This window comes from Calypte anna, chromosome 2 (genome assembly GCF_003957555.1).
Source record: "Calypte anna isolate BGI_N300 chromosome 2, bCalAnn1_v1.p, whole genome shotgun sequence".
Taxonomy (NCBI): domain Eukaryota; kingdom Metazoa; phylum Chordata; class Aves; order Apodiformes; family Trochilidae; genus Calypte; species Calypte anna.
Window position 1 is genome coordinate 33,985,438 of NC_044245.1, and position 18,370 is coordinate 34,003,807.

At 46.6% G+C, this 18,370-nt stretch overlaps 1 protein-coding gene across 1 annotated transcript in view; it reads right to left on the reverse strand.

The window, feature by feature from the left end:
• The window catches only part of HOXA3 (homeobox A3), a 26,770-nt gene continuing 8,400 nt past the window's right edge, over positions 1-18,370 (reverse strand). Inside the window, 4 exon segments of the mRNA XM_008494222.2 lie at positions 1-1,592; positions 1,594-1,623; positions 1,625-1,650; positions 3,076-3,664. Coding sequence (XP_008492444.1) covers positions 879-1,592; positions 1,594-1,623; positions 1,625-1,650; positions 3,076-3,547 — 1,242 coding nt within the window. The 5' untranslated portion in view covers positions 3,548-3,664 and the 3' untranslated portion in view covers positions 1-878.

Here is an 18,370-nt window from a genome sequence, read left to right on the forward strand (position 1 = left end):
TATAACTTTCAAAACAAATCTAGCCTTTTCAGCTTCACACGCTTTCCACCTAGCTGGATGGTACAAGCATAAAGTATTCAAACTGTGATCTTTTTTCCCAGATTTTATTGCGTCGTCATAATCATTGTTACCACCACTTTTAATAAAAGGAGTTATAGTTCCCTTTCAAATGATACTTCCTACGCGTGCCGATATGCCCATCTAACATATGGCCAGGTAAATACTTCCTGAATATTCAGGGTTACAGATTTTTTATATATATATATAAATATGAACAAATGGGGATAAATAAAATTTTAAACACTTAGATTATTCAATGTTTGCAAAAAAAAAAAAAAAAATAAATAAATCTGAATGTTCACCAGCATACACACACTGAAAGACTTACACGTATCAATAATTGTCCAGGGAGTCCCTGTCCAAGCGCTTTTGATGTCTTTCTTGCTCTTTAAAAGAAGTGCAATAAAAAAAATTGCTTCCCCGTGGGATCAATCATGTACGAACAAATTCACATTTAAGAATTCCTTTTATAGAAAAATTTGTTTCATATACCCTGTTTTTGATAAAAGTGTAGAAGGTAAAGTATAAAGCCTCTGCATACTCCCAAAGTGAGACACAAGGCTACAGTTCAAGAAGATAAATATCCACTAGTGAAACTATAGAGCAATTCAAGCAACAAATATTGCTACGTCACATAAACTAGAAAACGCTTTTACCAAAAGAAACAAAACAAACCAAAATGGACAAAAGAAACAAGAAGGGAAGGGGAGGGCACATGGTGAGGGGAGGAGAGAGAGAGAGAGAGAGAGAGAGAAGGGAAGGGCTAAGTACTTTCCAAAAGCTGGGGGCTTGGTGTTCGACTTAGTGACTCCTGTCTCCTACAGATGGGTGAGTTTGGGCGCTTCCTGAATTCTTCCCTGAGAAGGATGGTGAGCAGTAAGGTCTGTGTATGTTGGGTGTGGATCACAAGGTCCATGGTGGTGATTGTTGGCCATTGGCCCAGCCCCGCTGTAGTCCATGTTGGCAGAGGGAGGATGAGGGAGATGAGTTAGACCAAAGATGGAAGGCCCAGAATTGGTCATGGTCTCCACGTAGTTGCCCCCTACATAGACGGGGCTTCCCTGTATATGTGGATTCCCATAACCATTGCCTTGAAGAGGATGAGTATCGTATTCAGGTGTCACAGCTGCCGTCCCCGTGTATCTCTTTTGAGGAGGTGGGCAATTATTAAGAGGAGCAGTATATGATGCAGGGATGCCATAGGTGTTTTGATGAGGCTTGTTAAATTGTGGAGGCGACTGGGGCTCGTAGGGGACGCTGTTTACTAAAGAATGCATAGAGTTTAGATATCCTCCAGCAGCCGGAGGGACAGGGCTTCTGCTTGGGGACTGTCCTCCTGAAGAGGTCATCATGCCCTTGCCCTTTTGATCCTTTTTATATTTCATTCTGCGGTTCTGAAACCAGATTTTGATCTGTCTTTCTGTGAGATTGAGCAAATTAGCCATCTCTACCCTTCGTGGCCTGCAAAGGTACCTATTGAAGTGGAACTCCTTTTCCAGTTCTACCAGCTGGGCACTTGTGTAAGCTGTACGGGGCTCGCTTAGAGGAAGCTTGCCCCGGAGGGGCTTTTATCACCAGCACAACTCTCACCTATGTAAATCACACAAAGAACACAATCAGCATGGCAAACCCAGACACACGACAACCGTAAACAACAGCCAACAACACCAGAACCTGGACAGTCCACGGAGGTGGACACCCATCTCTTCAATGATTACTCTCCCGTGGCACAAGCTCAGCTGTGCAAGGTCTTCAAGCCTCAATAGACTTCCTTCACCATATTACTGTCACTATACTTGATTCTGTTAAGACTTACAGCATATATCTTGCACTTTGCATAAAGGAGTAAGAAGGGTTCAGGGAAAAACAGTGGGTTTTAGAAATTTGGAAGGTGAACCTATGGCTATACTAACAGTGGGATTAGGGTCATCAAGAACTAGCTATTCTCCACTGCGGTAAAGACCCAGAGCCCTCTTTTTTCTGAAACCCTTCTACATGCATATCAGCTACAGATGATTGACAGTTAGGTAGCTACAATATAACATTAGAACATACAAGCACAGAACTGATAGCATAGTGTTTCTATCATGCCTAGAGTATAGCATAAACATATTGTAGTGATTGGGAAGTATATTATACTTAAGAAGAACATACGGTGGCTAGGCTTGCATATATACACATACTGACATATTAAAATGTTACTGTTTTTAAATAAATAAAAAAAATATATATGGAAAGCTGTTGAGCAGCAATGTTACCAGGGCTTTTAAAAAGCAGACTGGTGAAGATATTTGCTAAAGTTTTGGGCTCTATTTCCAAGGCACATTCAAGAAAAGAAGAGGATGAGGTTAATATAAGCCCAACTCCTTTGCATTGGAGCTAGCACTGGTGTTATTGATTTGGGGTTCTTGGAGTAATAAAAGCATTAATATATACTTCCAACCCTCAATAATATTTTATGGGCTGAACTTTATGGCACTGCAGAATGATTTTTTTGTTTACCAGGCTTGTAACTTTGCCAATCAACTTGCTAAAACAGGAAGAGGTTCTGACTACACGCAGGGCATTGATCCTGCCTGCACGTGATTATGAGCTATTTTATTCCTGTTACACTTCAGCAGAGATAGGTCACTGTCTTATTAATCGAACAGCACTGTGCCAACAAAGTACTCAGGACAGGCCTCTGGCTTAAGGCCTGGGCTGCTCCACACTGACATGATTTACTGGAGTGTAGATTATGTAGGAAATGTGATGGATGCAGGAGGGCACAAGTAGTTTAGCCACTAGGAAAAAAAAAATCACTTCAGACCCACCCTGAAAATCTGGAAAAGTTATGCAGGGGGTGGTTTATTCACTGAGTTCCCCTTGCAGCCCCTTTCCAAAAGCTCGAAGGGATCAACTCAGAGATGAAAAATCCCCCTTCCCAAAGTGACAGTGGTCAGTTCTGCCCTCCTCCCCTCCAGATGTGTGACCGCCCCAGGGTTACCCAGGGAGAGAGGGGAGCATGTTTCATACCTGAACTGGAACTGCTGGTTTTCTGCTTTGTGTTTTGCCGAGACTCTTTCATCCACGGGAAAATCTGTTTGGACATGGTGGGTGAGTTAAGAGCTGGGCTCTTGGTGGGGTTGGCTGGGGCAGGGTTGCTGCTGGCATTTTGAGATGGTGAAGCAGAGGATGGAGGTGGAGGTTGTGTCTGCTGGGCTGGAGGCGGCTGTGGTGGGGCCTGTGGGTCAGCGAGGCCAGGGGGCTGGAGAGGCTGGCTGGGGAGGGTCCTCATGCAACTCTCACTGATGTCATTGGCCTTGTGGTGGGACACAGAGCTGCCGGGGGACTGGAGGGAGCAAGCGGGACGGTGGTACTCAGTTTCCACGAGTGATGAAGATGGAGGATATTGCTGCTGACTCGCATTATAAGTGAAACCATTTGCTCCTTGGTAGGGGTAGGCACCATAGATTGCAGAGCTGTCGTAGTAGGTCGCTTTTTGCATTTCGTTGTTTCCCAATATTTATTTCGCAAACTGACAGGGTCTTGACACCCTTGGAGAATAACATTGGCACCCCTCTGTCACGTGGCACTCTTCCTCCAATGGCCTCTCTGGGCAGACCTGGGGTGTGGAGAGAGCAGAGCAGGGTGAAGAAATGGTACAAATCCATCTTACTTTCAATAGCTAAGTGACATGAAAGCCATAAAAGAAAAAGCGGTCAGCAATATTTAGCAGCATGACTTGGCCTCAGGCACAGAGCATTTCGATATAAAAGCTGCCTGGATTTACTGGCAGCTACAAATACGTGCTTTGCTGCACCAGGATAGAGGCTTTCTAGGTTTTTTCCTTTCTTCTTAAGAGAAAGAGCAGGGCATCACACAGCAAGGGGGGTTGATCGTTTATCACCAAGAGGCTGTTTTAATACCAATCTCTGAGATAAGGGTGATCGAGGAATCGGTAATGAGAAGAGGCTGGTCTGTTCCTTCATTCCAGCTCTAGGATCAAACCCTCTTCTGTAACCGGCGCCGTTTTATTTTTAGCCTTTCTCTCTTTCTCTCCATACTACTTCAAAGAAATACATGAGATTGTTCCTGTCTGCGTGTGGCAGGGGGCAGGAGCGGGGTGGAAAGGTTTCCTAGCCAGGAATATTTACACACCCCAATCCCAAGTGACGGATTTTGGCTTGTCTATGAAATGCTTGATAGGAAAATAAACAAAGCCAGCGCCTTCTCCCCTCCGTGCTCGCACACCACCCCTAGCCGCCCGGGTCAGTAACCCCGGCAGCAGCGGTTTCTGCCCGGGCGAGCATCGGCCGCTGCCCGCAGCAGCTCTCGCTCGTCCCCGAAGCGGGGCTGCCGCCGCCCCACGCAGCCCCCGCTCCCCTCTTCCACCCGCGAACGGGTCCGAAGCCCCAGCAGCACCCGGCGCTGGGAGAAGCCCCTTCAGCGAGGCCAGCAGGAGCAAGTTGGGCGGCTGGGCGGCTGTTGGTTTGTTTTTTTCAGCAGTTATTGTCAAGACACTAACTTTTCGTGGAATCAGGCAGATCCTACCTGTTAAAACATGATGGATTGGGGGAAAAAAACACACCAGGAACCTGAAAAACCGGCGTTCATCTCCATGACCACGGCTTGAACTTTCCTTCCAACTTAGCGATAATAGGTTCTGTCTTGGAAACTGCTATGTAATTTGATGTATGAGGGTCACTTGGCTGGGGAGAGGGTGGACACAGACCCAGAGAATGCTTCTCCTGCCCGGGCGAAACCCTTTCTTCCCCCTACACCCCCTCCCTCCCGTTTTTTTGTCCTCCTTTCTGACGTTATTTTTTTCCTCATACTAAAGTGTACTGCTTACCTGGCTGTATATAACCTGGTAAAGAATCGCCCGCATTAATTAGAGGAGACCTGTGAATATCTAGGCACCCTTTCTACACGAGCTAACATTTTTCCCAGAAAAAAAAAAAAGTCTTTTCCTCATCGTCCCCCTGCTCCCTTGCTGACAAACTGCCAGGTCTTTCGGATCAGAAGAGCTCTCGTTTCTTTTGCCACTTTCCCTGTACTTAAGCAGCTGCGTATTCCCCCCGCCTCCCCCCCCAACATCTAACGAGGACAAATGCTTAGGGGCGAAAAGCCTTACACAACATATGCACCAAACGAGCTCATTCTACGCCTTTCAAGTTATACAAGTTCTTAGAAAACAGTATTGCCTTTGTTAGATCGTAACAGAATTAAGCTAACACACCTATGGCAGGGCGGCTACCCTGTTATTGCACTAATCAAGGTATTGGATGCTATTAAGCTAATAAACCTATGGAGATCTGAGGCGCACATACAATTTCCACCTCCTCGCCTCCTCTTCCTGATGCTATCGAGGCCTGGTGTGATTTTTCTCCATCCCTTTGGAAAAAAAAAAAAAAAAAAAAAAAAAAAGTGAATAAAGCCACCAGTGCCAGAGGAAAAAGAGGAAATAGTAAGTCAGCCGTGATTTTTTCAAAGACACACGCCTGTCATGGTCGCGACATCAAATATTTTGCCTTCCCCATGGCGCTAGCAAAGTTCTCTGGCTCAGGCAGGGCAGGCAGCTCCCTCATCCGCCTGTCCGCAGACAACGGGCAACTTTACTCGGAAGGTAAAATATTATTGAAGTTTCGGCCGCTTGCCAGCAAGGGAAAAAAAATCGTCTTCCGCCTTTGGCTTTGCCAAGTTAATCACTTCCTACGAAGTTACAAAGAAGCGGGGGTAACCTGAGGAGCGCCTGGTCACTCCTGGCGAGAGCGGGAATAGAGGGATTAAGAGCGACAACGATCGCAGTAATAACAGCGCCCAAACGAGAAAGGAAGAGAAGAAAGTTTGCTACCCCAGTCGGTGCCTGGGATAGGAAGAGCCCTGTTCTCCCCATGGGAGACAAAAGGCCAGGTCTCATAAACACACACGGGCCCCCAGTTTTTCCAGTGCCCATTTCCATTTGTGCAATACACCTCTCTCTCCTTTTACCAACTTCTGTCCCCCCACCCAGATAGACCGGAGACAGCAGAAGAAAGCTGCTTAGGGGAAGGCAAGTCCTGTCCCTCTCCCCCCTCCCCGTTTCTCCCACTCCCCACTTCAACTCTTCCCTACCCCTCTTCTTCCCTCCGCCTCCCCCCTTCCCAAGCACACCAAATCTTTGTCCTGTAACTCCCAGCCGAGCCCCAAACTCTGACTATAGGACGAAAAAATAGGCAGCCCCCCTGAAAGATTTCCTGAAAGATAAAGACAAAGTTGAGAGAAGGTAGGGGGGTTGGGGGGAGAAAGACAGGAGAGAGAACTGCCTGAACACGAAGTGTAAGGGTATCAGTCACTGCCTGGAAGGAAGCCCCAGCTTGTGAACTCTTCTTGAACCGACATTTAAGTCTACGGTCATAAATCACTGGGACATAAACTCCGCCATTCAAGACTGATAGCAGCGTATTTGTGGCCTGCTTACCTTAACTTCTGACGACTGAGGCGGAAGCCAGCATGCTCGCTCTCCCTCTCTCTCTCTCTCTTTTTTTTTTTTTTTTTTTTTTTTTTTTCGGAGGCTACACAGCCCAGGGAGAAAGGGCAGTCTGCCTCAGCCCGGTCCCTAAGGCCGAGGGTGGGCACCAGCTCAGGTCCTCCGCACTCGGCACCCCCTGACCGGGAAAGGCGAACCCTGCCCTGCGCGGGATGGGGATGGTTGCTCCGGCCACCCGCCTCCCCTGATCCCCTCACCCTCCTGACTGCCCACCCTGCCCTGAGCCGGTCCCCGGCGTGCCGAGCTCCCCCTGCGCGGGGCTCGGAGGATGGGGATGTTTCCCAGGGCTGCTCTGGGAAGGGAAGGAGAGAGAGGAAAAGAGAAAGAGGGGAAGAGGGCCAGGGGGGAGTGGAGGGGGGGGAAGGAAAAAAAAAATTAAAAAAAAAAAAAAAAAAAAAAAAAAAGGAAGGAAGAAAGAAAGGCAGCCGCCTGGGGAAGCCTGGAGCAGGGTGGGGGCTGGGGAGGGAGCGAAGGAGTGTGGTGGTGAAGGAGTGCAGCCCCCACGCTCCCCCCACACCAGGCGTCACCGAAGTCCAGGAAAATTATGCTAATGAAGACAAACGGCGTTCACAAAGGGTCGCTCTCACCAGCCTCCGGGGGTGCTGCTAGGGGGGCTTGGGTTTGTCCCTCTTACCGGTGGGCTCAGGGGGCTGCTGCGGAATAGCCCTTCTGTACCTCCCCGCTGCCGGGATCCTCGCAAAGCCTCGGCTGAGTACTGGGGAGGTGAGCAAAGCCCGGACAGCGGGGCTGGGTCCGGAGAGCCAGCCGAAGCCCACCAGTATCCCCGCTCTGGGCAATACTTTCAGAGCTACGCTGGAAATCATTAGAGTTACTAATTATTAACTCATGCATGCGTGAGCGCACACATACACAGATGTACCCACAGACACCCCGCCCCCCCCAAATATCCCCAGCGCCCAGGACGGGCACAGAGGCGATCACACACTCACACATGTGCAGCACAGGCGGGTTGGGGTGCCCGCAGCCCCCCATGGGGACGCCTGGGAGGCAGCCCCGCCTGGACGCGGGCCCGGCGCCGCACAGCCCGCTTTCGCCCCCCGCTCTTCGGCAGCCCTGGGGAAGGTGCTTAACTCTTACTCCAGCGCCCCGGGTTTGAGGGGAGATGCTGTCGTCTTTCGACCCCCACCCCCGCAGGTTTACCCCTATCCCTGCAACAGAATCACTTCAGCGGCTGTGCAGAAGATAACTTAAATAAAGTTGCAGCCCCTGTCCCTCTGGCAGACGATACCGGCTCTGTACATAAAGGGGAGGCTACAAATAGTGCCTAGGTGTAAATTTGACGTTACTTCGTTAATTAAGGCATAAAAAATATAACTAGTCCGTTTAAAGCACGAGGGAGCCCGTAGTCATCTTAAAGCACAAACAAAGCGAGTGGGGAAGTGAGAAATAAAAAGCACTATAAGGCCGGGATGGCCTCTTACGCATACCAATGGTTTTTGTCATTTATGGCTATGCAAGATTTATGACTTCATGCAGCAAAGCTGTAAACAGAGCACTAAAACAGAAAACACTTGCTCCTTATGGCATAAGTGAGAAGGCACCACATGAAAGGGGAAGCGGGCAGCGTAGGAGGAGAGGAGAAGCAAAAATCCTGCGTATGCGTTTTGCTTCAAACAATCACTTGAATGTTGTATCGGAAGGAAAAAAAAAAAAAAAAGAAAAAAAGAAAAAGAAAAAAACAGGGAAAAAAGTCTTCTTAGTCAATAATCAACCCCACACTTTCTTCTGAAACTGCTGATCTGACATTCGCTCTCTTGCCCGACCAAATCGCGAGAGGCAGCGCTGCGCCCCGACGGAGTCCCCGGACTGAAGAGGGATTTGGCAAGGGAAAGAGATCTGGGAACTTCAGGAACCTGCGGACGCCGGGGAGATGCCTGTTTGGGGAGCCCTGCAGAAAGCCTGGGCCATCTTTTCCTAGGAGCGCGCTTAAACTTTGGAGAGATCTCCAGCGGGATATTCTTACTTCATGTCTGTATTTAAAAGAGGGGACAGGGAAGAGGGGAGGGGGTCTTTTTAAAACTAAAGGGATTTTCAAGGGACTTTAATCGCGAGAACCGAAGTGGTTCATAGGAGTACTGAAGTGTTTCCTCCATTCTTCTTGCCGTCTACAAAGAGTATTATGCGAGATTTCGCCTATAGTCCCGTTTCCCCACGCCCCCTCTCTCCCCAAAGAGGTCATTTTAAACATGAGAAGATGATTATTTTTTTTAATGTCTCCTATGATGTCGGAATAAGTGTCCCAGAGCACAGACCCCCGCTGCTTTTATCTATCTTTTCGCTCCCAGAGGCCGAATATTTTTGTTTCTGCTCCGTTCCGAGGAGAGTGATAGTGATCAGCTTCGAGAGGGAGCGGCAGCGTTTGGGGCTCATTCTCGGCTCAGAAATAAGCTGCCTTTTCTCTTCTGCCTTTCCTGGAGGTGTTGCCTGTCCAAGTCGTTAGACAGTTAGGAGGGGATATTATCTGTCCTAGAAAAGGACTGGACTGTCTAAGCAAGCCGTAGTTAATCTGAGTTGTTTATATTCTCTCACACTAAAGGATGGCAACGGTCTCTTTGCTATTTGCTCAGTATAGTGAGGTTATTTACTCAACTTGAAGAAATTCCCCTCTCCTCCAAAACTCTTACTTGCTTTCTTTTACTTTAGAGCAGGACTGTATTATTTATGAGGGTTTTAACTGGGTCAATATGCATCCGAACTGGGTCATAAATCAGAGGAAACGCTGCCAAGTAATTGAGCTGCAATTAAAGCTTGCACTTTATTTTTGAGGCGCGTCTTGGCCCATTTCAAAATCCGGCAAAGCCAATCTTGGCTTTTGGACACACAGCTGGGAGGGAAACAGCTCTCCTTCTCTCGCCTAAGAGAGAGAGGAGCTGGGTATAAAAAAGGACAACGTGCTTCAGTATGTCGAGAAGGGGAAATAGCATTTCTTTGGGTCAGTTCTGCTCTGAGAGCGGCTTAAAGAGCAGGAAAGCGAGAAACTAGTCCAAACATCTCCGCCCTGCAGGTCTCTGCAGAAAGGCTGTGAATAGTTCCGAGTGGAAATAATATTTTGTTTGTTTTCAGCGCAGTTATTAGCATCATTGGCTTTTCTTCCTTTCTTTCTGAGCCCTTATAAGATACGTAATTACAAGCACACTGTCTGGGCACAAAATGGTACAGCAGGCATAGGCGAGAGGCGCAGAGAGAACTGGAGGAAAGTGAGGCTCAGAGCTTCGACCTTTCCCAAAGCTGGGACACAGAGGAGAAATGTCGTTTTATACTGTATTTTGCCCTCTTTGGATAGCCAAGTAAAAATTTCAATTTCATCGTTAAGAGTGCATTTTTTACATACAGCTACGAACACATATCTATAAGTCTATGCAAATATTTACATAGTTATACTCACGGATATATCTATATTTATGTAAAGGACGCTATGCATATGAATTTAAGACCACTATATTTTCTCCTAGAAGATAATTTCCACTCGTCCACTTTTTACTCTCGTTTTCCAGAACCCCATTCAGAGAGAGAGAGAAAAAAAAAATCTCACATTTCCGAGGCTGATTTATTATTAGAAGCCATGGCTGGCTCTTGGTTCGGCTTCTTCTCACTGTGGAGAAATAAAGGGGAGCCCCTTGGCTCATTTGGGAAGGGGAAGCTTTACCACAGAGCTGAGGGCACATGCAGTCCTCCGCGCACGGGAAACAAAGTACCACTAAAGCATCATAAATAAAATGGCAGCAGGATCGCATACTCATCGATTTACGGAGCTGCAGCGGCCGAACAAACACCCATAAAACAACAACCGCTGCCGCCACCGCACACAGTCGAGCACGACCCCGACCGAGGAGCATCCCCCCCCACCCCCCGCATAGTTTTCTCAGACTTCCCCAAATACATAAATAAATAAACAAACACACAAATAAAATAATAAAATAGAATTAAGGGGAGGAGGAAAAAAATAATCCAAACACGACAATAAAAGAGGCTTCCCATCTCTGGCCGATCATAAATAATGATAAGATGGCAATCGAGGGGCTGGAGCAGAGGCAGCTGGCCATCAACAGCAGTGTGGGATCTCTATGGAGAAAAATAAATAAAGAAGCAAACTCTCCCTGCGAGGGGAGAGTTGAATATTTACCGCAGCAAATTGAAACAAAGGGGGAAGCAGCCTGGCTCCGGGTGCACACACACACGCACGCACACACACGCACTCGCTCCAGCCTCTGCTACTGACCTTTGCCTCGAACAGCAATAACTCACCACATAAATGAACAATCAACGGAAATACCTTAAAATAAAATCCATCCTTTCTAACGAAGCATTTCGTCCTCTCGGCTCGACAATAACCTTTCCATAAGGAACGAAAGCTGTCAGCGAAATGGCCAGCTCTTGCGGGGACGGTGATGGGGGAAGGAGGGAAAAAAAAAAAATAGAAAGCAGTGCTTGCTCTGAACAGAAACTGGAAAAGCGTAATCGCAGACGGAGCCAGACCGGGTCTCCACTCCAAATGCCACAATAATGCGCTGTATTATGTGCTCACGTGGTCATACGTCAACTTAAATCCTTTTATTTGAAATAGGGAATCATTGAAGAAACAGGGTTTCTTAGCGCGAGCCCTTGCTTTTTAAAGCCTTAACCCAATATGTTAAAGAAGAGTTTTAAGGGGGGGTGGGGGGGGTGGGGGGGCTGGGGAGAATCCAAGAGATGCAGATGACTGGGGCGGGGGGGAGATTGGTTTGATGCTTTTTCCTCCCACACCAATATTTCTTTACACAAAGCCCATTGGAAGGTAAGAGCAGTTCTTCTTATAATATGGGATCACGCCGCACTTTGATACTTAGTCTAATTAACCGGCATTTGCTCCCCAGGCCTACCACTCTGCTCCACGTTGCATGTCCTCTGCGACCCCCACAGAAAGCCCAAATCTTAATTCTATTATTTCCAGCCCCCTTCTAAATGGGACGATTACCAGCCTCCCCCCACCCCCAGCCACCTCTACCCTGCCATTGTACAGAGCTTGCTCAACTCCCACACGCTACATCAGGGCTCCTGTAGAAACTAAAAAGACCTATAATTACCTGACAAAGGCAAAAAAGAGTTCTTCTAAGAGGCTAGTTGATTTTTGTCCTTGGAACACACTATGAAGAATACACCTTCCTCCACTGGCGTGGCTCGGAATTTAGCAAAACCTTTTGGGACCTTGATGTTAAACCTGTGCTTACGCATTTCCTATACAGCTAGTTTGAGTGATGCACAAAATTATAGGTTTCTAACGATGAGGGGGAAAATGGGGAGGGGGAAGTCTCTGCCTATGGGGGAAAAAATTAAAACAGAAAAAAAAAAAAAAAAAAAAGAGAAGTAAAAAAAGTGCAAAGTTACATGCGGCCCCCGAGCCAGGCAGCTTCGCCTGTGTGCGAATACACCAACTCTTCCCTATAAGATTGTTTAACTTGAGTTATTGACACAATAAGCTAAACAAACAAAAGAAACCCTCAACTCACATAACTTTTCTGAAAGGAGGAAAAGAAAATCAGATAGTTCACGCTTTTAACGTGTTTATGGTCCAGTTCTGTGACTCCAGCATTTTGCATCATGATGTACATATCCTTGCCTAAATCTTTCCATCAACTCCCAGAAGCTTGGGGAAAACTTTTAGCCAACTGCATATCCCCTCTTACTGTTTCACCTGCACTTCGTTGAACAGAATAGAAGGAGACTTATTTTTAAAGATGATTTGTGGTGTTAATAGCAAGTGTTACATACTCTGACTTGGACTGTAAAAGTGGGCCACTGGAATTTAAACCCATCAGTAACAGTGAGTAGTAGTGGACACTGCATGTAAAGTCAGCATGACATTACACCAAGGAAGAATTTTCAATTTTTCATTTGCTAGTGACTAAGCTAGTAGCTGGGTATTCATATATATTATCCCTCACTAAGAACTCGAACAAAGACTAAATACCTATGGAAATAACTAAATAACTAAATAAACCAGAACATTAGCCACACACTACGTGCCCAGGTCTGTAACTCTCAGCACGACTGGTAACTTCACAGCTCTCGTACTCAGTGTAGACCATGAGTGATATTTACACGAGGTGGATTCAAGGATCTTTCAATTACATGCGTTTAGATCCCATAACAGAAAACCACAGAGAAGCTCTTCTGCAACAATGAAACGGAAATTAATGGGGACTGGAGAAGATGGGAGAAAAAAGCAGATCAAGTCTTTCTTGGGGCTGTTGTAAAAAGTTATCGACTGCTTTGCACGAAAAGCAGAAAGATGACTTCAGAAGTTACAGTCCTGGGCATATAGAAACTACAAAAGCAATAAATCACATTCATAAGTCAGCTTACGTGCCTTAACGCTAGCTATGGCTATTGGCTTCAAAACCTTGTTTCTAGGAACATCTTTATTATTATTAATGGTCAAGTTAATGCTAAAACTACTGTTTAACAATTAACTTCGTGTATATATTGGGGACACTAATTAATTCTTTAGAAAAGTAACTTCTTGGCGTGTGAATACCTTCCACAGGACGTGCTTTGGGAGGGCGGAAGGGGGAGTCTGCCTAACTTTATGCTGTCCTAGAGAACACCTAAAAATTATTCCCTTCTGCCGATTCTGGAGACAGCTTTGTTTGCTCCAGTACTGCGATTATGAGTTTTCAAATACAAACTCAAATGATCTTGCTAATTGCAGATGCTTGGTTTTCCTCGCAATCCCAGACACTGCTTTGTTCCTGTTTCTGGACACTGAACTTTTATTCTATTACCCTGATGATATTGAGAGCTGAAACACGGTTTCTAGCAGAAAAAATGTGGAGTTTATCAGTAGGTCTGCTACTGATTTTTCTGTGCTTTATACACATGGCTTTGAGCTGGGCTGAAATTCCAACCTCAGTAACAACAAACAGATCTGCGTTCATAACGTGCCTTCATTAAGAGGGACCCTTTGTGCCAGCTCTGGCATTGATAGCCACTCTTAGCAATAATGGTACTGAAAGTTACTTTCAATATAATCTGATCCTGAATTTTTACTGTCTTTCAAGTTTACTTTTAAGCCAGTTGCTAAGAGGTAAGCCTACCACTCTCATGTGGAGACGAAATGGGGATCACCATATGATATGAGTATTTATTTTCTCGCTTCCTTAAAAGATTTGGACTCTGCTGGGACTCAGAGCTGTTTACTTACATCTCTACGTCTCATAGAGATAAAGCTGGTCTTTGATCACTTCCAAGCAGATAAAAAGAATAGAGCTATCGACTGTGCCCTTGTGGAAGAAGTTCTGGTCAGAGTCAGCTGGGTCTGTGAGTGTTTAGGTCAGTTTAGGAATCCCAAATATCTTTGCACACAATACGGTGGGCGAATGCCACTACAGGAAGATTCCTTCGTACCGTATTTTCGTTTTAATTGCCTAATACAAGCGTGAGTAGACATTTGCGGAGCCTTTTTGTAGTTAAGATTTAAGCAGCCCATTAAGCCAACACAAAGAGCTCTTGTAGTCCTGTAATTTATGGCCGCTTTTAAAACGTAGTAAAATACACTAATTGTACATCAGCGTCCAAAAGTAAGCAGGTAAATCTAGCAGGAATTTGAGCTAATTCTATGTAATCCTCCCCTCTCGGCGGCCGGCATAAGAAATTGGTCACTATAAAAAGCATTACGTTTCTCCTGCCAACGGACCAAGCTCATCAAGGACTCCAATAACTCTCAACCACTAAACACGAACCTCTGTCCGGTGGAAAGAAGGCCAGGACAGGCAAACACCCGAAACCTGTTCGCGATCCACTCTGATGCGTACACAGACAAAAATCGGGTTTTCTACCCTCCACGTTCGCTGGACTCCTGGCTGCGGAACTCCTCGAGGAGGAGGCAAACAAACAAGCCGAGATAAGCCATTCAACACCGAAATGGCTCCAACTCGCTCTCCCTCTCCTTACGCCTTTTATTTGGGTAGCAGCTAAGAATGGACAAAGAAATTCTCAACCTCTTTCGCTCTTCAAATGACTTTGCATCCTTCCTGTCCCCAATGCCTTTATAAGGATGGCGATCACTCAGGTCCCGTACACTTCTTTGTCTGCCCAGACACGCGCATTCACCACCCACGGAAGATGAATAGAGTCAGTCCAAGAAAAAAAAAAAAAAAAAAAAAAAAAAAAAAGCCGGCTAGGTTAAATATTTATCACAACAACAACAAAAATCTCATTCCAGCAGACTCTCTTCTGCATGCAGGTACTAAGCAAATGGCTTTCTTACAGCTGCGGACGGCGAAAAAGCAGCCTGGACGATTCCCGGCTCTTACCTCCTCCAGCTGCGCAGAGTTGGGCTGAGGCGCTCCCACTTCCACCACCCCAGCCCAGCGGCTTCTTTTCGGGGCTCCCTGTAACGAAGCAACAAACAGTGCCTTACCGGGGAGTTCAGGGAGAGGTATTTTGCTCCTTCATAGGCAATACATTGTTTGCTGGGTGTGCTGGGAGATCACCGGAGCGGGGGAGGGCAGGGATGGAGTGGGCGCGGGCTGCCGGTGTGGAGCGTGGATTCCCACCCGAGTGAAGAACACGGGGAGCTGAGAAATAAAAGCGTGTGGTTGTTGGTTTTGTGTTTTTTTTTTTTTTTTTTTTTTTTTTTTTTTTTTTTTTTTTTTTTTTTCCTCCTCGTAGACAGCTATGCCTTCTGTCTCCAAGTGTTTGGAAATATTGTCATTCCAAACTCTTGTTACATGAATGTCTGCTTTATTTTCCTCTGGGAAACCTTTGTTTAGGATCATTTAATCAAGAACAGACATTAAACACAACTCGCGGTGTTCATCTCTGCTGAATAAAAAGCGGAAAGTGTTCCAGTTTAAATGCGAGGCGTATTGTGGTTGGGCTTTTATTCAAACGGTTGGCCGGGGCCCGATTCTGCCACCACTAGCTCAGTAAGAAATTAACCATTGACCTCACTGAAGTGGGATCGGGCCCACAGCCCGCCCCCCCCCCCCCCCCCCTTTTTTTTTTTTTTTTAAACTCACACTCCAAGCCACTGGAAGAGGGGAAAAAAAACATGACGGTTTCAGTCCCCCTAAAAATCAGCAATAATGCACAGTCCAAAAAGACAATAGTCAGATTATTCGCACACCACTTACTGAATCACGTTTACATACGAATTTGTCAGATATAATAATGTACCCCCCGTATTCATTCTCGCTAATAAAAGCCATCTAAAGCATCTTAGAACTGTCAGTAAATGTAAATGCTAATAATTAAATAACATAGTTGCTGCGGAAGGGTGTCATCTGAGCTTTGGAAATATTAAGTCTGTCTTGGGAGATCTTTTCGAGCATAGACTTCGCTTTCGTAATTTAGTAGTTTCAGAATCACTCTAATAATTTTAAATTTGGTGTTGAACTCTAGTCTACATAAAACCGTGCGATAATAGCCTACTAAGCTGTTTATTGCAATCTCATAAATTTGAGAGCGCTGACTGCTAAAATCTACTGGCAAACACAAAAGAGAATGGGAAGTTCAAGCTGCAATCGTAGACCCCGATCGCTGCTGCCTGGGGTTATTGTTAGCTCTACCTATCGCTCCACTCGGCTCCACTACAAGGGAAACCCCCTGGCATTTTAGGTTCAAACTCATACCTTAGCCGTTTTGATGCCTAATCAATAGTCATGGTACAAATGGCAATAATAATCGATCAAGCGTGTCGTGACTGGCTTGCCCCACGCGTGTTAAGTATGGAGCGTGTATCTGAAAATGGTGCCAGCGACTTTCTGTTATTTATTTTGGAGCTATTAAGCCGCGCCACCATATTTTACACTGCTACAACCCTTTAAACTATGCTGCTTCTTGAAAAAGTTGCTAAGTAGCAATAACGCACTTTACAAACACATGACAATTTTTTTTAAATTTGTTGTTATCCTAAACTCTAATATTCATTGCGGCACTTTAAGTTCGTACATAAATCGTTCAGACTAATGAGTCATAGAGAAATTCGTCCATGACTTTTCCTTTACAATGCTCATTGCCTTTCCACTGCTTTTTTGGCCCTGCATTAGGAGCCGGTGATTTATTAACGCCAGGAAAATTGAACAAAGCAGGTCCTCCTGCACTGTGGCACCCAGCCTTCCACAGTGTGAATTAAAACATTATCAAATGTGTTTGCCTCGGTAACACTTAATCACCAAAAGCAGTAATGTGACCACAAGGCAGCTAAAACAAAGATTTAACATTTCTAAATATTAAACTTGTTAAGCAAACGCTCAGCAGACAAAGCAAGCACAAACAATTAAAGTCATCAAGCTAGAAATACACACTATCTACTTACCAACACAGACCCTACTGCTTGCTTAAGAAGTTTAGAATCTTTCAAGATAAATCAGGTGGGTTTTTTTTTAAAGGGAAAAAAAAATAACCAAACTCCAGTAATAAGGAGTTGAGTTTCACTTCTGAGAGAATCACTCCTAGTGAGGACTGACGGCCACAGATCCATTCCTGACTATCTGCATTAATTATTTAATGAGTCACGTGACTCTAAAGATTAAAATTTCAATATCTCCCCCAGAACAGACGCAACACCTTTATCTGTGAGCGCAGGAATTCTCTTACTTTGGTCCCCTAATCTCTGCTGTCTTTGACAGCTCCTCGGTTTCTCCGGAGAACTCTTGAGCATTAATAATACGGTTTTGTCCTGCTCTGTACAGCGAGATGGGGCACCTTTGCACTACCAGCCGCCCCCCCAGATTAGGCAGTTGAACCCAGATCCTCATTGTCTGCAGGGAAGGGGTATGGGGGGGTTGGCTCTTAGCCCTGCTGGTAGGGAGACAGGGGAGCATCAGGGACTGTATCCCCCGAGCTGCCCTCCGCGAGTCAATTCTGCCTGTCCAAAGGCCCGGGCGGAGCCAGGGCTGCCTGGGGCCGAGGGGAATCGGCCGCAGAGTTTCCCCTGCCCATGCAGGGAGATCCGGTCCCGCCAGGACACTCCTGGGCCTGGCCTGGGCTCCCTCGCCCGAAGGGACATCCCAGGGGTGACCCCCGGATGGGTCCCACCCCGCCACGGCCCGGCCAGGCCGTGAGGCTCCGGACCGGCCAAGAGCCTCCGCCTCCCCGGGGCTGAGTCCTGCGGGGTCCCCCGGGGCTGTTCAGCCCGGCCAGCTCCGGCGGAGGTGTGGGAACGGAGGGCGGGCCCGGGACCGATTGGATCGGGCCCCAGAGGGGGGTAGAGGGCGGGGGGGGACCAGGGCGGGGGGCTGGAGTTGTATGGCAAGCCTGTCAAGATCTCTGCCTGTGTGACCGCTCCCCCCCACCCCTCCTCGTTTGCAAACACGGAGAAACAAGGCCACTGGACGTCAGGAATTCCGAAGTTATTGTTTTGTTGTTTGTTTTTAAAAAAAAAAAAATCAGAAAAAAAAAAAAGTCCCGGCATTGGGTAATCCTCCAATGCAGGACAGCGCTAGTTATTAAATACCACAAGGCGCTTGTCACAGCTGAGTTCCTTGTGTAATAAAACACCAGGTATAGCAAGAGCTTGCAGGAGAAACGAGGAGGGGACCGAGGAAAAGAAGCTTTTTTCTTGGTGGGTGGAGGGGAGGTGGGTGTCGGGGTTAACGGCGTGGCGTTCCCTGCGGCCATCAAATTGACTCCGAGGTGATCTAGTCTTTCTTTGAAATATTGACAAACTTCCACTTCCAGCGTTTTTGGGCCACTCTCGCCTTTGTGGCCAGAGCAGATAAATCCGTGTGTGAGAGACACCGGGAGAGAGGGAGAGAGGGAGGGGGGAAAAAGACATTTAGGTCCAAGTGCCGGATT